Below are 23,293 nucleotides of genomic sequence, written 5' to 3'. Positions count from 1 at the left end.
TCACCAAAATTAAGAAATGCTGCTCTTTGAAAAGCACTGAAAAGACAAGCAACAGACTGGCAGAAAATAGGTCCAAATCACGTATCTGACAATGGACTTGTATCTAGAATATATAAGAGACTCTCAAATCAATTACAAGAAAACAAACAACCCAATTAAAAATGAGCAAAAGATTTGAACAGACACTTCACCAAAGAAGAGAGATGATGGCAAATAAGCACATGAAAAATGGTTAAAATCATTAGTCATCAAGAAAATGTAACTGCAGATAGCCCAACGTGGAAGACTGGCCATGTCAAGTGTTTAGGATACGGCCTCTGGACCCTCAGCCACTTTAGAGAACAGTTTGGCAGCTTCTTAAAGTGATAAACACACACCTACCATGTAACCAATCTGGTCCTGGGATTCTACACAACAGAAATGGGGGCACGTGTCCTACAAAGTCCTGTACACAGACAGTCGCAGTAGCTTCACCTGTGGTGACCCAAAGTAGAAAGTGAACAAATTCCGCCCCACAGTGCAGAGTGAGCCACCGCTGCAGCCCAATGTGGATGATCTGACAATTAGGTCAGAAGGAAAACTACATCATGTAGGGTTCCTTCATATAAAATTGTTTTTAATGTAAACGATTTATAGTAACAGAAGGAAGATCAGTGGTCATGATGATGGGAGAGAGTTGGCAAAGGCAGACAAGCTGAGCATCTTGACTGTGGTGATGTCACAGATATATACAGACGTGAAAACTTATAAAATGTGTAGTTACGTATGTACAGTTTCTTATATGTCAATTATACCTCAATAAAACTGTTTTAAAAAAACTAACCCACCATGGAAAACAGTAGGGAGGTGCCTCAAAAAATCAAAAAGAGAGCTACCACCTGATGGAGCAACCCCACTTCTGGGGATACATGTGAGGGAAATGAGGTCACTGCCTCGAACCACACCTCAGGGACTGCAGGCTCCTTCCGGGGCTTCACAGCAAACTCTGACACCAGCTCCAAGACACACTCACTCTCCACAGAGTAAAAGGCGCTGAATTTCTTTCAAAAGTAAATGGAACTGGGCCCTGGCTGGTGTGGCTCGGTGGATAGAGCGTCGGCCTGCATACTGAAGGGTCCCGGGTTCGATTCCAGTCAAGGGCACATGCCTGGGTTGTGGGCTCGATCTGAGTAGAGGGCGTGCAGGAAGCAGCCGATCGGTGATTCTCTCTCATCATTGATGTTTCTATCTCTCTCTCCCTCTCACCTCCTCTCTGAAATCAATAAAAATATATATTTTTTTAAAAGAAGTAAATGGAACTGGAAGAGAAATATCTATAAAACTTAAACTGAATAACAGAGGCAGGTTTATTCTGTATTATGTATTTTAGTCTTAGTTTTAAGATTTATTACTAGGCATATTCTAATCAGACATAGATGGCTAAAATTATTCACAATATAGGCTCTGGAAGATGTAACAGTTTACGTTGACAAGCTCTGCGTGGATGCCTCCCATGATCAAAGCAAGCACAGTGCAGGGGACAAATGCCGCACTGCCCACCCGTCCGGACACCGCAGGCCCTGCATAGGGGGTTCTGCAAGCACAGCGCTTGTTCAGTCTGCGCTGACTCCCTCTACAGCCGTGGTTCTCAACCTTCTTAATGCTGCGACCCTTTAATACAGTTCTTCATGTTGTGGTGACCCCCAACCATAAAATTATTTTCGTTGCTACTTCATAACTGTAATTTTGCTACTGTTATGAATCATAATGTAAATATCTGATATGCAGGATGTATTTTCATTGTTACAAATTGAACATAATTAAAGCATAGTGATTAATCACAAAAACAGTATGTAATTATATATGTGTTTTCCAATGGTCTTAGGCGACCCCTGTGAAAGGGTCATTCGACCCCCAAAGGGGTCGCGACCCACAGGTTGAGAACCGCTGCTCTACAGCATAAGGGGCACTGCAGTCTGGTTAGTGTCCTCACTTAAAGTTCTCTCTCCCCAGGTACACAGGCCTTCCTTGCGTGCAAATGGTGCCTAGCCTTTTAAAAATGTACTTGAAGTCACTGGTTTTCAAACACTGATTCCTAGATTGACCCTGAGACACAGATGGCCCTGATACAAACACTCCAGAAACTTGTCTATTACAAATTCTCCATCACATCATGGTGCCGGTGTAGACTAATTTAGAATCTGTGTAAAACTGATGGATTTGGCATCCGTTCATTTGTGGGTCCTCTCCCTCAGTACTTCCCACCTGCTCCATGCCTGGATGCTGGGCACGGAGTGATGACTAAGAGGGTCCCTGCCCTCAGGGTGAGTAAGGCCTGGCAGGGGGAACAGGCATTAAGCAACAATCCCCCCACTATTAGTGCGACCAACACCATCCTCCCAGCCTCAGCAAACCCAACCGTCACCCGGCTGCGTGTGATTCTGAGCTACGGACGGAGGCTCCTCAGAGCCCACCCACAACAGGCCCTTTATAGCTTAGCATCCAGGCCTGGAAATTCATGTCACACAACTAAACACCAAGTAAGTGTCAGTGTTCAGATTTGCTGACAGTGTCAAAGTTAAACAAATCAGAGTCCAAAATGAACAAATCACCATGTGGGGGAGGGGAGGAAATGACACAGTGCTTCAGACCTTCATCCAGAGTCAGGTCATAAATCACCACTTTTCTAAGGATCATAACCGCTGCCTCCTTAATTAAGCCTGTGACGTCAGCTAAAAGCTCACACCGAACGTGGCTGATTTAACAGGCTACTTTGCTAGTTTTCTGACTTTATATGGGGAACAACTCCAAGACCATCTGTATATAAATTTAATTAAAAATAGGTCTATTGACCTTTATATTTTTAAAACTCTTTACCATTATTAAAAGCCAGGTCCTTATGTAAGATTTAGATGACTTTTAATATCTTAAGCAATATTTTAAATATGATTTTATTTTTTAAGATCTGGTTTTCATTCCTTCAATACTTTTATTTTGTTGTAGTCCCACTACTGCAAATAAACAAACAAAAATTGTTCTCGACTTCTCAGGCTTTGTTTTAAAAAGAAAATGTTAGTTCAGATCAGGAACAAATACAGACTGAAGCTCCTTTAGAACATAAAATATATGCTCTGCTCTTCTTACGTTTCTATGGGTATAAGTAAACCACAGTGGTCTTTATTTACCTTACACTTTATCTTTATATCTCTCTGGCCTTAAACACACACACACTGTCCATGAGCCCCCCGTCCCTTCCAGACCAGATTTGCCCAACCCCCCACTTGACTCCCTCCACAGCCTCACCCAACGCCTCTCAGATTCTGTCCTGACTTCTCTACTGTGACTGTGGTCTCAGGTCACCACTGACCAGGTTTATACAGACAAAAGCGTTTTCTCCTTTCTCCTTCTCAGTGCGCTCTGACAGCCGACGCTGCTGACAGCCTCCTTTTAAAACTCTTCTCCTGACCTCCATGTTTTAAAAAAAAACAAGTCTTTTTTCCCTTCATCCATGGTACACCATCCAAACCTCTCCTACACCTCTAATGGCTTCCTCTGCTTCCTGCGGGCCCTTCTTCCTCCCATAACATTATTTTTAAGTTACATGTGGCTCCATTTCCACAGGGCTCTGTCTTGTTCTCTTTGGGAAATAAACCTAAAACAACTCAAAGTATGTTGTGAGCAGAAAGATCAATGGAATTAAATTCCAGGCTAAATTCTTAGAAAGCGAAGGCATTTGGATATCAAAGTTCTGAAAGGGCAGTGCCGGGAAGTGGTCAGAGAAACACAGACCCTGGAGCTAAACGTTCACTTCCGAGCTGTCTCCCTGGACAAGGGCGCTAACCTCTGTGCCTCCGCCGCCCCCTCCTTAAAAGGGTAAGCATGGCACCTGCCTCAGAGGGGCACTGTGAGGAGAGGCGGGCACCTGTGAGCACTGTGAAAGGGATCATTGAATACATTCTGACATCACCAGCTACTAAAGACTCCAACTCGTCAATTTATGGGCCCACCTTGTAACTTGACATTTTGTTGTTTCATTATGGTTGTTTTTCAAAACCCTTGAAGTGCACTAACTCCATTCGGTTGAATCACTTTAGTGACTCGAGGTGTTTAACACGACATTACAGATCTCCCGCATGCAGACACGCAGTCACAGAATGACAGCAGACTCTGGAGCTGACGAGCAGCACAAGCCTCTCCAGCTGCATCCTTTACACAGCAGGACCCTGAGCAGGAGGGGCCGCGATCTGCCCGCAGTCACAGGGTGAGTGGCAGAGTCTGGGCAGTGCAGGACTCCAATGTCTGCAGAGATGAATTGTTTAAAAAAGCATTTTCCGCCCGGCCGGCGTGGCTATGAACCAGGAGGTCACAGTTTGGATCCCAGTCAGGGCACATGCCTGGGTTGCGGGCTCAATCCCCAGTGGGGGGCGTGCAGGACGCAGGCAATCAATGATTCTCTCTCCTCATTGATGTTGCTATCTCCCTCTCTTCCTCTCTGAAATCAATAAAAATATTTTTTTAAAACAACATTTTCCTTCCCATATTTGTGATGTGAAGAAGAATTCTTTCTGAGAGTGCAGGTCTGCTTCCAGGAAATGTTTCCTTCCTCAGCACAAAAGTCTGAACTCTGGTAAGGAAACAAGCAGCACCTCCCCTGCCTGCAGGAGGCCGGGAGTCTCAGGAGTGACTGCTCTACAGCTCAAGTCCATCCACATCAAATTACAGCCAAACCAGCTTTTTAACGTTGATTGTTATTCAAGTTACAAAAGTAATTTTAAACATCACTGAGGAAAATGTCCTTTGTTTCCGCAAACCCCAGCTCTAGTAACCTTCTGAACTGTAGGACACAGAAAACCATGTTCAAGGGCCTGAATACGACAGCGAGCACCAGCTCCCAGGGCCTCCTCACAGCCGCGGGCCTCGCGCACAGACCGCGATGGGCAGCTGGTCCCCATGGCGTGCCACCTGCAGACCACTCAGCAGAGCCCGGACACAACGACCTGCTGGCCAACTGCCTGAGAAGCCTCAGACTTCACAGACTCGAGAGTGCATGTCCGTTGTGCCCAGGGTATTCTACACACAGTCTAGTTACAGAGCCGACTGAACAGTTCTCTCTCAAACATGCAAGTTATTTTAGAGTTTGCAACTGAAAAGTCCAAATAAGTGATTCTTTTTGTTACCAGCAGTCTGTTACAGCGCCAAGGAACAAATGACTAAATCCCCCAAAACCACAGCAGTAACTCACACTTAACGAGGAGTTTCAGATCAAACATTCCTCATCTCAGGGATCTGGCCGCCACACACAGACCCCGTCATGGGATGCCTGCACACACGCACAGGACCACACTATACTCTGAGAAGTTCTGGAGACGGATCTTGAAGTAGTGACCATTTTGGCTAAATTACTTCCTTATTAATAAACAGCAAAGATATGTTTTCCAATTGTTTTAAAAAGAAACCAGAAACTCTCAAAGCCTATCAGTCCTGTTCCTTGTTTGGAATCTTTCACAGACCTTAAGTGATTGTACGGTTATGCAAGTGTAACCTAATCAAGTGCATGATCTACAATCATGAGATTAGCAGACAGAGCACATGTCATTGCCCCGCAGGAACGGCACGGCCGCCCGCGGGCGCGGGAAGAGTGGCTCTTCTGTCACGGTGAGCTCGCAGGCAGCCCCAGAGGCAAGGAGAGCCACTGGCTGATCACAGCAGCTCGGTCACTGCCCAGCTGCCATCTACCATTTGTGTCCTCAACTAGCCCTCCATGTCCCTTGCCTCATCTTTTGTCTGTAAACGGGACTGGGAATACGCACTTCACTACCTGTAAGGGACTAACAAGGTGCCAAAGGTGAAAGAGGTCTGTGAACCACACAGCCTTATGTGAAGGTGTCAGTGTTTGATTAAACTGAAATGAGACAGAAAAGGGACAAGAGATGTCACCGACGGAGTCGGTAAGGTCACCGTGGATGCTGAGACAACTCTGCACTGTTGTTTATAATGTGCTTTAGACTGAATGAGAGTGCATTTCAAAGTAACTAAAACATTAATTAGCAGCTGGGGGCTGGGTGAATAGTTGAAGGGATTAAGCAAAAAAACACAAAAAAACAAATTCATAAACACAAACAACAGTGTGAGGATGACCAGGGGTAAGGGGATGGGGGGAGGCAGGAGAGGGCAAAGGGAGGATAAATGGTGACTGAAGGAGACTTGACTTGGGGTGGTGAACACACAACATATGGATGATGTATTATAGAATTGGACCCCTGAAACATGTATAATTTTATTAACCAATCTCACCCTAATAAAGTCAATAGAAGTGGAAGGAAAGAAGGAAGGAAACTCAAACTCACAAGTCAGAAAGGAAATACAAATCAAAATAGTAGTTTGGTAGCATTTTTTACCTATCAAACTGGGAACCCTTCTTATCACAATACCTACAGGTTTTGGATTTAAGTAAAATAAGTAGTTTCATAAGCAAAATTGATAAATGAGGGACAATAATAAAATACATATCAAAAGCCAAAAAAATTAGCAAAAAGCCTTCTAAAAGTCATGCTTCTTAGATAAGACATTTTTTTAAAGCACCTATCTTTCAAAACTCATATATTCACATTTTTCTCAAGCTAGAGAAAGAATTTGACTAAAAGGCCATGAAAGTGTAGATAACAAAATGGCCAAACCTCAGACCCAAGTAAGCTGTAAAGTTTCAAAACAAGAGACCTGTGTCCCTTTAAAGGAGACTAAAGAAATTATTCTTGCCTCTGAAGATTTTGCATAAAAGTATATATACTAAACAGAAATTTCCAATAAATAAATAATATGCCTTAAGAAAATAAACCATTCTTCTAAGCATGTCTTAGATATTTATCGAGGCATTACTTTAGGAAATACCACTGCTATTTTGTTTTTTTTTAAATAATTATTGTTGAAGGTATTACATATATACCCTTTTTCCCCCCATGGACCTCCTCCAGCCTGCCCCCATCCCAGGCCCTCGCTGCCCCACTGTCTGTGTCCATGGGCCATGCATATATGCATATAGGTCCTTGGTTGACTACCTCCTACCACCGCACCCTCCCCTGCCTTCCGAGATTCCGCACTCTGTTCCATGCTTCCACGTCTCTGTATCCACTCCATTCATCAGTTTATTTTGTTACAGTGGGGCCTTGACTTACGAGTTTAATTCGTTCCAAGACAAAGCTTGTTAAGGAGCTCATTAAGGAGTTCGTTAACTCAAATTACTCTGTCAACTCAATGCAAAAAATCAGCCGAGGGGACACTTGTAAGTCAAGGCCCCACTGTATTTAGATTCCACATATGAGTGCAATCATGTGATACTTGTCTTTCTCTGACTGACTTATTTCCCTTAGCATAATACTCTCCAGGTCCCTTCATGCTGTCCCAAAGGATAAGAGATCCTTCTCTTTTACTGCTGCATAGTATTCCCTGGTGTACATGTACCACTGTTTTTTATCCACTCATCTACTGATGGCACTTGGGCTGTTTCCAGATCTTAGCTATTGTAAACTGCTGCTATGAACATAGGGGTGCATACATTCTTTCTGATTGGTGTTTCGGATTTCTTAGGATATATTCCTAGAAGTGGGATCACTGGGTCAAATGGCAGCTCCACATTTAATTTTTGAGGAAACTCCATACTGTTTTCCAAAATGGCTGCATCAGTCTGCATTCCCACTAGCAGTGCACTAGGGTTCCCTTTTCTCCACATCCTCGCCAGCACTTGTCATTTGTTGAAGTGCTGATGGTAGCCATTATGACAGGTGTCAGGTGATACCTCATTGTCCTTTGAATTAGCATCTCTCTGATGATCAGTGACATTGAGCATGTTTTCATCTGTCTGTTGGCCTCTGTATGTCCGCTTGGGAGAAGTGTCTACTTAGGTCCTTTGCCCATTTTTTTACTTGGATTGTTTGCCTTCCTATTGTTAAGTTGTATGAGTTCCTTATATACTTCGGATATTAAACCTTTACTAGATGTATCATTGCCAAACATGTTCTCCCATACAGTGGGCTCCCTTTTCGTTTTGTTGGAATGTGCAGAAGCTTATGTATTTTGATTGTATTATTATTTTGATATAGTCCCATTTGTTTATTTTCTCCTTAGTTTTCTTTGCCTTAGGAGATGTATCCATAAACATAGTGCTAAAAGAGATGTCTGAGGTTTTGCTACATATGGTTTCTTCTAGGATTTTTATGGTTTCACAACTTATATTTAAGTTTATTATCCATTTTGAGTTATTCTTGTGTATGAGGTAAGTTGGTGGTCTAGTTTCATTTTTTTGCATGTATCTGTCCAATTTTCCCAATATGTACATTTATTGAAGAGACTGTCTTGCCTCCATTGTATACTCTTGTCTGCTTGGTCAAATATTAATTGGGCATAATGTCTTGGATCAATTTGTGGGTCTCTGTTCTGTTCCATTGATCTATATGCCTATTCTTGTGCCAGTACTAGGCTGTTGTGAAGCCGTCCAGACCCAGGCTTTTGTTTGCTGGGAGTGTTTTGATTACTGCTTCTATTTCATCAGTTGTTATTGGCCAATTCAGGTTTTCTGATTCTTCCTGATTCAGTTTTGGGAGACGATTTTTCTAGGAATTTGCCCATTTCACCCACATTGCCCCACTTGTTGGCATATAGTTTGTTCATAGTATTTCCTTACAATCCTTTGTATTTCTGTGGTGTCAGTGGTTATTTCTTTGCTTTCATTTCTGATATTATTTGGGTCCTCTCCTTGTTTCTTGATGAGTCTGGCTAATGGTTCATCAATTTTGTTTATCCTTTCAAAGAACCAGCTCTTGGTTTCATTGATTTTTTTTTTTTTTTTTTAGTCTCTATGTCATTTATTTCTGCTCTAATCTTTATTATTTCCTTCCTTCTACTTACTCTGGACTTTCTTTGTTATCTTTCAAGTTGTTTAAGTTGTAGGGTTAAATAGTTTATTTTTTATTTTTTCTTGTTTTTTGAGGTAGGCCAATAGTGCTATAAACTTCCCTCTGAGAACTGCTTTTGCTGTGTCCCAGATCTTTTGGGTCATTGTGTGTTCATTTTCATTTGTTTCCAGGAAGTTTTTTATTTCTTTCTTGATCTCGTTGGTAAACCATTTATTGTTTAATAAATGCTACTTAGCCTCCATGTGTTTGAATGTTTTGTGGCATCTTTACTGTAATTGATTTCTAATTTCATTCCACTGTGATCTGAGAAGATGCTTTATATGATTTCAATCATCTTGAACTTGTAGAGACTTGTTTTGTGTCCTAACATGTGGTCTATCTTTGTTAATGTTCCATGTGCACTTGAGAAGAAGGTATATTCTTCAGTTTGGGGGTGAAATGTTCTATAAATGTAAATTAAATCCATTTGATCCAGTGTATCATTTAGAGTCACTATTTCTTGTTATGCTTTTGTCTGGAAGATCTATCCAGTGAAGTCAGTGGGGTGTTAAAGTCCCTACTCTGATTGTATTGTTGTTGATCTCTCTGTTATAGGCCTCTAGAAAAAAATTTTTTTATACATTTAGGTCCTCCTAGATTGGGTGCATATATGTTTACCAGGGTTATATCCTCTTGTTGGATCAATCCCTTTAGTATTATGTAGTGCCCTTTGTTGTCCCTTGTGATGGCCTTCATGCTGAAGTCTATTTTGTCAGATATGAGTATTGCTACTCCAGCTTTTTTCTTTCCCATTTGCATGGAAAAAAATTTTCCATCCCTTCACTCTCATCCAGTGTGTGTCTTTTGTTCTGAGGTGGGTCTCTTGTAGATAGCATACAGTTGGGTCATGTTTTTGTATCCATTCAGCTACCCTATGCCTTTTTATTGGAGCATTTAATCCATTTACATTCAGGGTTATTATTAATAGGTACTTACTTATTGCCATTTTAATTCTGTATGGCTAGGATTCTCTCCCTTTCTTCTCAACACAGCAGTCCCTTTAGCATTTCTTGTAATGCTGGCTTCACCAGGTTAGGGAAGTTTTCTGCCATTACTTCTTCAAACATGTTCTCTATCCCTCCTCCTTTTCTGCTTCTTCTGGCACACCTGCTATTCAAATATTGTTATGTTTCATGTTGTCCCATAGCTCCCTTACGCTGTCCTCCTGTTTTTTTCTTTTTGGTTCTCTGATTGATTTTTTTCAGCCCTGTCTTCTAATTCACTGATCTGATCCTCAGCTTCCCCTAATTTGCTGTGTATTCCTCAAATGTGTTCTTTATCTGTGCTATGGCATTCTTTATTTCTGTTTTCATAGTTACTATATCTTTTCTCATGCTGTTGAGCATCTTTACTTTATTCTGAACTCTGTATCAGAAACATTTCTTATCTCCATTTCATTTATCTCTTCTTCTGGAGAATTCTCTTGTTCTTTCATTTGTGGGTTGTTTCTTTGTCTTCTCATTTTGGCTGCCTGTTTGGGTCTGTGACTATGTATTAGGTAGATCTGCTATGCCTCTCAATCTCTAGTGCAGGACAGTGTCAAACGCTGTTTCTGACTAATTAGGTTAGGCAAAGACTCAAAGCCTCCAGAGGATGCCTCTGTCTATAGACTGATAGGATTCCATCTTGATTCCCTCAGGCAATCATCCTGGTGGGGCAATTGCTTCTGCCTGGAGTCTAACTATTATTCTCAGTCTCTTAATTGGCCTCAGAAACGTCCCATCGTGGGGTAAGGTGTTTTCCAAAAGGGTGGGTCAACTGTCTTCCCCCCAGGCAAGGTCGCCTGTATAACAAATGACTGTGTGAGAAAGATGACCTCCACAGCATGAGGAATGACTTAGCACAGGAAACCAGGGTGTCTGCCTTCTGAGCTCTGACCCCAGAGCGCCTGATCCTGGCTTTCTGCTCACACAGCTCCAGTCCACTCTGCCCTCCCTCTGCAGGAGCACAAGGTGGGTGGCTCCACAGGGAATTTTGTACTTTGGCCCTTTAAGAGGGTGCCTGAGTTTCCAGCTGTCTCTCTCTAGCAGACAGCAACCCCACTGCTTTACACAGCCAGATGTTATGTGGGCACCCTTCTCAGTTCTGATGCTCTCTACTGGGGGACCCAGCTTGGGGATTAGACCCCAGAGTTCTCAGTGGCAACCCTCCACCGCTGAGGTATCTTTCTGGAACTTCAGTTGCTGTCTGTGGGAGCTCGGCCAGTCTTTTCGTGCCTCCGTCCCTCCTACCAATCTCTATGCAGTCTCCACTTCGGTCCTCGGTTATTAGGGTTCTCTCCAGTGAGTCTCTGTTGGTTATTCCGGAAATTTTTCTATATTTTAGTTGTAACTCCAGTTTGGTCCTGGGAGCGTGTCCGTGCAGCATCCACTTACTCCGACACTATTTTTAATCTGTCTAATCCCACTGCTATTTTGTGACATTCTTCTTGATGGACTTAGATGGGGATGAACTTTTGAACCAAGAACATCACCATCAACCTTCCTGCACCAGGTGGAGCCTTTCCTGCACTTTGTCTGAAGTTTGAAGTGTCAGGCTCCCACTGCCTGAGTCCACACAGACACTGGACACCACCCTTCTCCAAAAAAGAGAGCAGTGAGCTCTAAGAAGAGTCCATGCCAAAATGTTTTTGCCAAATATTAAAAACTGAGGTTGTCAGCACCACACACTGTAGGGACGGACGTGCATTTCACAGGGTGACGCCCATGGCTCTGAAGCTGAATTCAGAGGCAGGAACAGGCCGGCCGCCTGGCAGAGCTGTGCTGGAACCCAGCCTTGCCTCAGCTGCTGCATGAACCAGTCAACAGGTTCACATTTCTTCACACAACTTAGATGTGAAAATACCCATCAAATGAGGATGGAAAGCGTCAAACTTCATCACTGTGACTTTTCTTAGTCACACACACCGATGGTTGTCCTGAGGGGCGGGCACTGCGCAGAGTGTCAGGGGTGGTAATGAAAGAGCATGTGGCACTTACTGCCTTTTTTTTAAAAAAATATTTTTATTGATTTCAGAGAGGAAGGGAGAGGAAAAGAGAGATAGAAACATCAATGATGAAAGAGAATCATTGATCGACTGCCTCCTGCACACTCCACACTGGGGATCAAGCCCGCAGCCCAGGCCTGTGCCCTGACCAGGAATCGAACCATGACCTCCTGGATCATAGGCCAATGGTCAACCACTGAGCCAGGCCAGTTAGGCTCATCCTGCTTGTAAGAGGCTTGTGAGATGAATGAGAAGACAAGCCCTTTAGATCGAACAATCAGGGCCAAAACAGGAAAGTTCTTTAGAGCCAGGGTGCAGAGTGTGACAGACAGTTCAGGAGGCCCTAAGGGCCGCGGCCCTCACTCCTCAGAGGCAAGGCCCAGGCTCCTGGCCCCAGTCTGTTTCCCTGCTCCAGAGGAGTGGCCACGGATCTCACAGCAAGTCTGTGCATGAGGCAATAACCAGACACACGGTCAGGTGCTCCTGCTGTTGGGGGAGCCTGAAGGAGCCACGTGTGAAAAAGACAGAAGTGGACTTGCCTGGGGCTGCTACTGAGTCAGGAGTGACCACAGCGGCTCCAAGGACCAGGGCACATGCCAGTCATGACGTAGGAGACAGAGGGATACTTCCTGTGCTTCTTCCATTACAATAAGACCCTACTACTTAAGATTACCCTTAGAGTCCACACATATGATGCATATAATGAATTTTTATAAGAGACCAAGAAGAGATACAATACCCAAATATGGCACTGTCTCTAGAATACATAAAGCACTCATGAAGTGGGGAGAGACATCCCTGAGGCAGGCCACAGCTATGGCTCAGGTTCTCATGTGTAGCTTCCACTGTGTGTATATTTGAAACAGATGGAAAGGGACAGGTACTGGAAACAGAGGTTACAGAAGTCAAAAGTGTTCCCTAGGTAGCATCCGTCCCAAGGAAAGAAGCATGGAAAGGAGTGAGGATGATGCTAAAGTGGCCTCTGTAGTCACCGGAACCAGAGAGCCTGCTCTTGATGGGAAGCAGCCAGGGGAAGGCTCCCTTCTCCAGGGACCAGTGGGCTGGACGGTCTTTCAGTGTGTGCTGGGGTCTGATGAAGAAACGCCCTCCTCCCACCTTCTTGCCAGTGCTGCCTCACACTCTGCAGGCACCTGCATGTCCGACCAATTACAGCTTCATTCGTGAGTATCTGTTTCTGAAACCCTTCTCCCCTAAATACACTAAATGCTTTCTCGTACAAAAAGCGTTAATAGAAAATACACCTTAAACTTGACTGGACTTTTTCTTATTAATGTATCAGTTATACCACATTCAACATGACTTGGAAGAAAAGTTATATTTTACCACCCCTCCCCCAAATCACAGTAAAACAGTCAGAGAGAGGAGAGAAAGAGAAGCTATGACAGGGAGACAAGCTGGATTCCCGGAACTAAATAGAGTAGGGGAGGTTACCGAGTAGGAGAGTCAAAGGGATGAGCCGGGCGAGGTCTGCAGGCCCACGGGGGACGCAGGAGAGGCGGGGACACAAGCACCCTCTCCCTCGGGAGCAAGTCTGTGCTGGAAGGCACTCAGCTCTACTGTAAGGGAGCGGGCAGGACGGGGGTGAGGGACGGGCGTCTGGAAAGTGGTTCATTAAATATAACAATTTACACTAAACCATGGACTGTTGCCTCAAGAAGCATCACTTCTTTCATTTTCATTTCAGCAAGAACAAAAGAACAACCCAGGATTTAAGAACCAAATTCCTTTCCTATGACATAGTCTATGGTCATCAGAATAAAATTAACTCCTTGCCCCACTCGGAAAACAAACCAAGAAAGAGAAAAAGGATGTTATCTCTGACTATTATCTAATGAAGTTCACCAAGATGTAATAATCAGTCATCAGGAAATGAATCCAAACAATGAGAGTCCTAATAGTTCCCCGAATGTGAGAAAGACTGTTTCTACTAGAACATGAAGGTTATGGGGGATCAACAATTCTCCAACAGCACTTTACACTAATGGGCACTAGCTCTCACACGTGCAGACGTGTAAACTAGTGGGAACTCACTCACACGTGCAGACGTGTAAACTAATGGGAAGTAGCTCTCACACAGGCAGACGTGTAAACTAATGGGAAGTAGCTCTCACACAGGCAGACGTGTAAACTAATGGGAAGTAGCTCTCACACAGGCAGACGTGTAAACTAATGGGAAGTAGCTCTCACACAGGCAGACGTGTAAACTAATGGGAAGTAGCTCTCACACAGGCAGACGTGTAAACTAATGGGAAGTAGCTCTCACACGTGCAGACGTGTAAACTAATGGGAAGTAGCTCTCACACAGGCAGATGTGTAAACTAATGGGAAGTAGCTCTCACACAGGCAGACATGTAAACTAATGGGAAGTAGCTCTGACACAGGCAGATGTGTCAAGCATATACTGAAGAAGAACTCCATCCCCTTCCTCCATAAGAACAGTCCCTGAACAAACAGGAGTGTTTTCTCCCTAACAAGTACGTGTTCTCTTCCCTAGGAACCCACTACTCACCCGACTTCAGCCCGTGGCTGCACACCTGCTGTTCCTAACAGATACTTTCCTGTTTTGATGAAATGGCAAAGTTTTCCTGAACCTAAGTGTTCAAACATCCCTCTGGAGTAACTTCTGTCGCATTTACTTCAATGCGTTCATCCTCACATCCCTCGAGTGTCTTCTTCACGGCGCTGGACCCGTGTTTAAGTTCCCTCTTACTCCACTTTGAACAGAACTGTGTGGGCCCTGAAGCAGGTGCCTGGGCTCACCAGCCAGCAGTTGCTGAGTGCGTCTGGAAACCCACTCTCGACTGCCCCCTGCTGCTGAAGCGACTGTGGCTGCTGCTGCGGCAGAAACACAACCCTGGGTCCCGAGGCCAAAAACACATGAAAAGCTTGATTTCCCTCATCTTCAAGGGTCAAGTCTCTGCTCCTAAAGTCCCGGGCGCCTGGGTACTGACACCTGAGGAAGAGAACGGGCTTCCTGGGAAGCTCAGTGGTGACAGCAGCAGACACTGCACTGTGGACTCCACTGCTGGAACATGCTTATTTAGATCCACACCCCTCCACATTCTTAAAGTAATAAAAAATAAAAATAAAAACCTAGGATACAAACCAGCAATTCTAGCTCATTCATTTGTTCCTGGTTTAACAGAGAGCACAGAAATATTCATACGGCAACTCCATGAAGAATATGTTTTCGTTTTGTAGTAAAAATGGAATAAACTGTGATGTGTTTTTCCATTCGCTTTAACATGTAACATTCAGAAGTGCTCGTATAAACACTGACTTTTACATAACCTGACTAGTATCTGACACGTCTTTCACCAACAGGAGTAAACATTTGCTGAAGGAGAGAGAGGAACAGAACCTCAGGACCCAGAACCAAACACCCCAGGACCACTGCTCTACCCCGCCCACAGCCACTGCACTGCCACTGCCCACAGCCACTGCACTAACCAGCCCAGGACCACTGCACTATCCAGCCCACGCCCACTGCACTAACTAGCCCACATCCACTGCACTACCCAGCCCATGGCCATCCGAAACCCACTTATGCGACTTCAATTTCTCATTAACCGCTGGGAATCCCATCACAAGCCTAAACAGAAACCTATATGTTTTTACCTCCCCTTTGGTTTTAAACAAACAGTATGGCTAAGGGATGACAACAACATCAGTGAGGAGTTTATGTTGCCTAAAGACACAGTCCCTGTCTGGCACCAACCCCACGCTCACCCTCACGGCGGCAATGGGCCCGGCAGGTGCCACAGCGCTGCGCCAGCTCCATGTGCTCCCACGGCTCCCTTCACGGCCTTGTCCCCCAGGGCTCAGCCCGACACCCTGTACAGAGCAGGTGCTCAAAAACGTGTCCTTTAACCTTCCAAATGCACTTACCCTTCGAAATGACACGACATAAAACGTGTCTCCCCGCCTGTGGATGGCGTCAAAGAAGTCTTGGTAGCTTCGGGGGGAAGCGTAGTACACCTGGAGCTCCCTCCCCGAGGGCCTGCTGAGAGAGGAGGCGGTGTTCTTATACCACAGACTGTCACAGCGTCTCAGAAGCATCCATTCTAAGCCTGCGTCTGCCTATGGGAATCTCAACCAAAATATGAGCAGCCTTTCGGCAGTTTTCTAGAAGTTTGAAAGCCCAAGGTCGGAGAGTTGTAAGATTCAATTCACTGAGGCTGACTCGCTTCTGAGTCGAGACTCAGATAGTCACGTGTGCTGGGACGCACGTGGAGGTCACAGGAGCATCAGCCAGCAGCTTTCTGCGCCAGCGTGCTTGCCGCTGGATCTCTGTGAACAACGCGTCTGAGGACAGCAGTGCTCCCCACTGTCAGCTTAGGACTCGAGAACAAGCCGGCCTGGCTGTGCCTGCCTGCCCTCCTCTTCCAGGGGTGTCCTTGGGGAGGCCCAGCTCTGAGCAACCCTGGTTTCCTCGCCAACAAAAGGACTGCAATTGGGTGGAGGCTGAGATGCGTGCGTGAAGCACCCGGGCCTGCTCGGCGGCACTGCTCAGCTCCGCTCTGCTCTGCCACCTCGCTGCCGAGCCAGGACAGAGCGCCCGGCCCAAGATCCACTCAGACGACAGTGACACGGCTCTCAGCAATAAGGGTCTTTCACTGTTTAGCACAATAAGCCAACACACATAGGTTAAAGGAGAGTTAAAGAAATAATGCTTGCCAGAACCGGTTTGGCTCAGTGGATAGAGCGTCGGCCTGCGGACTCAAGGGTCCCAGGTTCGATTCCGGTCAGGGGCATGTACCTTGGTTGCGGGCACATCCCCAGTGCGGGGTTGTGCAGGAGGCAGCTGATCGATGTTTCTCTCTCATCGATGTTTCTGACTCTCTATCCCTCTCCTTCCTCTCTGTAAAAAATCAATAAAATATATTTAAAAAAAAAAAAAATAAAAAAATAATGCTTATTTTTCTCAAGAAAAAAACAAGCTTACATGTTTTTTTCTACATTCTTCTTTTGTGTTTTCAATGAATTTATTTTTTTTCAATTAATTTTTGTTAACTTAGGAGGAGAAAAGAGTGGCCTAAAAGGAAATTAATTATATGTGAGTCGTAAGAACTTCCTTTGAAATAATTCCATCTGCTCACTAGGCCATTTCTGACTATAGTGTCTTGAATATACAGTCAATTATTACTCATGACATTTATGTTCTGTGGACACTGACTCAGCAAACAGTGAACCACTCCCCTAAGGGACAGCAGGGTCAGCAAGCCCCTGGCTGCAGCGCTGTCATCGACTGATCAACGTGTCACCTAGTTTTCTGTGTTCTGTTCAGATACCTTCTGACCATGTACTGTTTGCTCACTAACTCTGACCTCGGGTGGCTCTGGTCTGACTGAAGCTCCCCCAACAAGCCCTTTCTCCCGGGTCACCGATCCGATCCACCCTCCGGCGCCGGGAACATCAGCACTCCGCATGCACTTGGGCCATTTTAAACAGTGAAATTGCCAACCAAAAGCACAGGGATGTGGGGACCATGGCACTGACACCTGGGAAGGACACCTGCCCCAGGAAGCAGGGCGCTGCCCTGGTGACCTCACCTGGGAGCAGCTACGCACATTTGCAAACGACCATGAAAGCAATTTGCGTCACAAGGACATCTTAGCAAGCAGGTGGGTTCACAGATACAGAATCCATGACCAGGTGCGGCCACACTCTCTCACCTGATGCTGGTGGTCTCTGTGTACTGGACAGCCACGAGCTGAGAGCCGGAGCTCTGTCCCAGAGCGCCCTGGAAGAAACAAAGGACTCAATGTAATGAAATCATATGAAGACCTTCTGACACTGACTCATTCTACATTCACGTTTAATGAACTCTCATTAAAGCATTCATATAGTTTTTTTCATGGCTAGTCTGACATATGGAGTTTATATGACTCAGTGCCAACACAGAAATCAGAACTCCTGTGGTCACATTCTGGACTGAGGGATGCGTCTTATGGAGGTTATGACATTTAAGACACTTCCCATAAAGTTTTTTTTTAAATAGCCCAAAAGCTTAGTCCAACCATCACAAGTTTTATGACCAGGTCATATAAGTATTATTGAAAATATAACAACTTATGTTTGCTAAAATAATTATTTTCCCAATGAAAAGTTCCTGAAGTATGAAAGATCCTTAATAAAGCTAGATCCTACTGTTTACTGAGTTAAACGCAAAAACCTTCATGCCTAAATACAGCTATGGATGAAGCCATCATTAAGGAGAGCTCCCCAAAATAAGCAAGACTTGTCCCTAGACTCAGACATGACCAGGCTGTAAAAAACTGACTCACACAGACATTAGGCAAATAGAAACTGGACAAGCCATTTAGCTATCAAAGACTTAACACCAATTAACATAGAAACCTCTGAAAAACTGGTACAGTTTTGACATTAGTAGTTATAGGGATTGGACAAAAGATCAAAATCAGCAAAAATGTGAGTTAAACAGTACCATGGAAATGAGATTTTACATAAAGCTTTCAGTTTTGTTGTAGATTTGTCCACTTTTCCATCTAGTCCTGTCATAGTTTTGCTTTACGTATGTTGAAGCTTTGTTATTAGGAGCCTATGTATTTAGAACTCTGTCTTCTTCATTAAGCGTACTCTCATCACTATGAAATTTCCATTGTCACCTCTTGTAATATTCTCTGTCTGGAAGTCTACTTTGTCTGATTAATGTAGCCACAGCAGCTTTCTAATACTTAATGTTTGCAGAGTATCACACTTTTTCACCCATTAATTTTTCATCTATGTGTGCTTATATATAAAATGAGAGGCCAGCTGCATGAAATTCATGCACTGGGGGGAGGGAGGAGCATCAGGCCTAAGCCGGCAGTCGGACATCCCTCTCACAATCTGCGATCCCTCACTCCTTACCACCCACTTGCTCACTCCTTACCACTCGGCTCACTGCTCCTTAGCGCTGCTGTGGAGGCGGGAGAGGCTCCCACCACCGCTGCTGCGCTCACCAGCCGTGAGCCAGGCTTCTGGCTGAGCAGCTGCTCCCCCTGTGGAAGCACACTGACCACCAGGGGGCAGCTCCTGCATTGAGCATCTTCCCCTGGTGGTCAGTGCGCATCATAGCGACTGGTTGTTCCGGTTGTTCTGCCGTAATGGTCGCTTAGGCTTTTAATATATAGACTAGAGGCCCAGTGCACGAAATTCGTGCACACGTAGAGTCCCTAGGCCTGGCCAGTGATAAGGGCCTATCAGGTTCCCCACCTGCCTGCCTCCCCGCCTCCTCCTTCCCTCGCTCCCTCAGCAACTTGCCACCGCTGCTGGTCACCTGCCATGTTCTGTGCCACCCCCTGGTGGTCAGCACACATCATAACGAGCAATCAAACTCCCGGTCTCCCAAACTCCCAAGGGGACACTTTGCATATTAGCCTTTTATATATATAGACTAGAGGCCCAGTGCACAAAAATTTGTGCACTCGGGTGGGTCCCTCAGCCCGGCCTGTGCCCTCTCGCAGTCTGGGGCCCCTCGGGGGCCCCTTCCCCTGGCTGCTGGCACCAGTTTTCCTCCGGCACCCGGAACCCAGGCCTTCGCTCTTTGCTGGGAGGGGCTAGCGAGGCAGGCGAAGGGCTTAGCTCTTCGCTCACTGTGCGGGCCCCGGGGGCGAGGCCAAGGCCGGCGCAGTGGGCAAAGGGCTTAGTGCGCTTTTTTTGTTGCCGAGGAGAGCATGGGGTCCGTTTATTGGGGGGTCAGTCAAAGGGGGGGCTGACTAGGGTGGGATAGGGCAGCAGCTTGTCTGGCCCCCGAGAAACCCAACTTGAGTCCAGGGCCTCGTCCGCTTCGAAGCCAAAGTCTTCCTCCACCTTTATCTGCACGGGGGCCAGCTCCGGAGTCAGCGGGACTCCCGCCCAGCGCCCTTCCCATGGCGCTCACCGCCTCTTCCACCCGCTGGGCCCCTTGCCAGGGGCCGGGCTGCTGGCTTCTGCGGGCGCTGGCGTCCTCCTGGGCGGGGACAGCCCCTCTTTCTCCAGAGGCTCGTTCTCAGTGTTGCCTGGGGTGGGGGCATCTGTGCCCTGGCTGCCCTCGTCCTCCAGTAAGATGGTGAACTGGCTGGCCCAGTAGTCGTCGCCATAGGAGTCCAGCACCCTCATGAGGAACCTCCGCTCCTGCTGGAGTCTCCGTGTTATCCTCTGTACCTGATGGAGCCTGTTCAGGACCCACTCGTTCACCTGCTCGATCTCCCTGCAGCGCCGACCCAGCGCCTGGTACTTCCTGCGACTGAGTTCCCGTTGGTGCCGCCGCCGGCCTTGGGCTGCCTCCTCCTCTTCGTCTCGCTCCCGGAGGCTGGAGCTGCCCAGACCCCCAGACACGTTCTCAAGCTCGCTCTCCAGGATGTGACCACTGAACAGCAGAGGCAGCGCCAGCTCTGAGCCGGGAGGTGCTGAGAACTCCTCAAAGCTCACGGCTGCCATGGTCCCCTCTCTCTGCTCCAGCTCTATTTCTCCCTGGCTCCCGGTGCAGAATTTCCAACCTTGCAAACCTCTAGGTTAAAGTAGCTCACAAAACGACACGCCCCATCCGATTCCACAGCCAGGCACCCGGGCCCCAGCCGCTAAGCCTCCTGGGAGTTGTAGTTCTCTATTTCCGGCTCGCCTCCCTCGCCCCACCCCGAGTCCCGGCTGAAAGGCCCTGCTTGCTGGTCTAACGCCGCTGCCAGGCATCTGAGTCGCCTCCGTCTTTATTCCTGTCCCAACACCATGCCATCTGACCACGGAGACTCTCCACTTGGGAGGCCCGGTCCTCTCCGCGGACTCTCCGCAGGCCCCAGGGGCGTGGCGGAGGCCGGCTCGGCGGGCTTCCCTCTTTGCTCTTCGCTCCCCACGCCAGCCTTCGCTTGCTGCTCCTGTGCCTACATATGCAAATTAACCACCATCTTTGTTGGCGGTTAATTTGCATATCGCCCTGATTAGCCTATGGGAAGCGTAGCAAAGGTACGGTCAATTACCCTTCTTGTCTTTTATTAGATAGGATATTATTTCTTGCAAACAGCATATAGTTGGGTCTTACCTAGTTTGACAATCTCTCCCTTTAAACTGATGGGTTTATTTACCCTATTACATATTTTTGCAAATGTGGCTGGGCTTAAGTCTACTATCGTGGTATGTATTTTCTATTTGCTCTTTATTTGTTTGTTCTTTCCTGCTTTCTTTTGGTCAAAATACATTTTTTTAGTATTCCATTTATATTTCCTGTACTGGTTTTATAGTTTTACTTCTTTGTGTTAGTTTTTACAGGTTGCTCTTGAGACTATACTTTGATCTTTAAGTTACCATAGCCAACCCTGAAGTATTATTTGAACATATAAAAACTTTGTAAGAGTATATTGTATTTACTACCTCTATACCTTTCTGTTCTTATCGTATATTTTACTCCTACATAACCTGTAAACCCCACCAAAAAACTGTTCTGAGTTTTGCTTTAAAAAAAACACAAGCCTCCGAAAGACATTTATAAACACACAAACACAAAATAAAGATACTTACAGGGGGCATTTATGTTCACCAAACATTCACCAATCCTGGTGCTCCTCCTCATGCATCAGGGTTCTACCTGAGACCATTTAGTCCAAACATCCTCCTTTAGTATTTCTTATCATGCAGATCTTCTAGAGCAGGGGTCCTCAAACTTTTTAAACAGGGGGCCAGTTCACTGTCCCTCAGACCGTTGGAGGGCCGGACTATAGTTTAAAAAAAAACTATGAACAAATTCCTATGCACACTGCACATATCTTATTTTGAAGTAAAAAAACAAAACGGGAACAAATACAATATTTGTATTTGCATGTGGCCTGCGGGCCGTAGTTTGAGGACCCCTGTTCTAGAGAGAAAGTATAATAGTTTCGTCCATCTGGAAATATCTTTATTTTGCTTTCATTTTGAAAAATATTTTCACTGATTTGACCGTCTAACTTTTCTAAAAACTTAGTCTAGGAAGAGGTAGAATTATAAAGTGACACAAGCCAAATCATGTATATAATGCTTAGAAATGAAAGAAACTTCAAAGAAATGTCAACTCGTCAATATACGAAATATCTTAGTGTCCATCTAGCATCCGAGAGGGGAGATGTGAGGGGAAAGGCTGAGAGGAGAGAGGAACTAGGCAGCGCAGCTGCAGGCTCAGCGCTGAGGGCGAGTCAAGGAACGCTGTGAGCTCAGGTGTGGACAGCAGCCTGACCGAGGACCCTTCTCCCTCCTCTGAGTGGGCCTTGTCCCCTCAGCTAACACTGGTCCTCCCTACCCCACCCATCTTTCCTTTCCCTGTGATAGCTTCGTGTCCCACATTTCTGACCTCTATCCACACTCACACAGAGAGACATGCACCCAAGATGCAGAGAAAGGGACAGGAGTAAACTACAAATCTCCCTCAAATGTTCCAAGGTGCCCTAACCGGTTTGGCTCAATGGATAGAGCATCGGCCTGTGGAATCAAGGGTCCCAGGTTCGATTCCGGTCAAGGGCATGTACCTTGGTTGCAGGCACATCCCTAGTGGGGAGTGTGCAGGAGGTAGCTGATCGATGTTTCTCTCTCATCGATGTTTCTGACTCTCTATCCCTCTCCCTGCCAAATTACACAAAATTATCTTCATTGCATTAAAATTCCTTCCAGATTATGGAACATCAACCACCCTTTACACAGTAAATTCTATTTATTCTTCTAATAAACAGAATACAATCACAAGAAATTCTATCAAAAAATACAGCAAAGCAACTCATTCAGGCCAAGGATTTTAATCTAGATTCACGAAGCCCATGCATCAGCTGTGGAATTCTCCACTCCTGCCACCCTTCGCTCTTCCCTGCACAGCAAGGACACACGCCCCAAAATGATGTTGCTGAACATTTAGCCCCCAGGGTTCTGGATTCTATTTTGGTCCTGCCCACAAGCTGTGCTCGATGCACCAGATCTGGAAGCGCAAGGAGACAGAGCACTTCTCCTCTGGCCACGGTGGCCAACGTGCAGCTGTGGGAGCGTGAGTTCCCGCAGGACTGTGTGCTGCACGCCATGCCATGAGCAGCTGTGGGACACTGCACTGCCTGTGACACTGGCAATGATGCCAGTAGCCTCCAGAAGTCCTCGCAACCAATAAAGTTGCCATGATATGTGAACAAAGGGTATTGGGGAGGCCAGAGAGGGACACACTAAGGATGTCGGAACCTGAGCTCCTCTAGACCTGGCCTCCTCAGTCACTGCTCAGAGGACACCATGGGGATGTACATCAGACTGTGTGGGGTGAGAAACCAATTCTTATTCCATTAGGCTACTGAGAATTTGAGGCCAGATGTTACAATTGCCAGCGTTAATTACCTTGCCAATACCTCACTCAAGTGGAATCTCTCTAGAGCAGTGG

At 46.0% G+C, this 23,293-nt stretch overlaps 1 protein-coding gene and 1 pseudogene across 1 annotated transcript in view; both read right to left on the bottom strand.

The window, feature by feature from the left end:
• The window catches only part of ATF6 (activating transcription factor 6), a 120,335-nt gene that overhangs the window by 22,303 nt on the left and 74,739 nt on the right, over positions 1-23,293 (bottom strand). The window contains exons 14-17 of the mRNA XM_023744597.1: positions 19,855-20,428; positions 19,704-19,755; positions 17,610-17,694; positions 15,823-15,937 (exon numbers count right to left, since the gene is read on the bottom strand). Coding sequence (XP_023600365.1) covers positions 15,823-15,937; positions 17,610-17,694; positions 19,704-19,755; positions 19,855-20,428 — 826 coding nt within the window. The remainder of the gene's footprint in view (positions 1-15,822; positions 15,938-17,609; positions 17,695-19,703; positions 19,756-19,854; positions 20,429-23,293) is intronic.
• Positions 19,600-20,405, bottom strand: LOC111823357 (annotated as a pseudogene).

This window comes from Myotis lucifugus, unplaced genomic scaffold (assembly GCF_000147115.1).
Source record: "Myotis lucifugus unplaced genomic scaffold, Myoluc2.0 scaffold_478, whole genome shotgun sequence".
NCBI classification, from domain to species: Eukaryota; Metazoa; Chordata; class Mammalia; order Chiroptera; family Vespertilionidae; genus Myotis; species Myotis lucifugus.
Note: the sequence above shows the minus strand (reverse complement) of the source record. Positions and strands in the feature narration are given on the sequence as shown.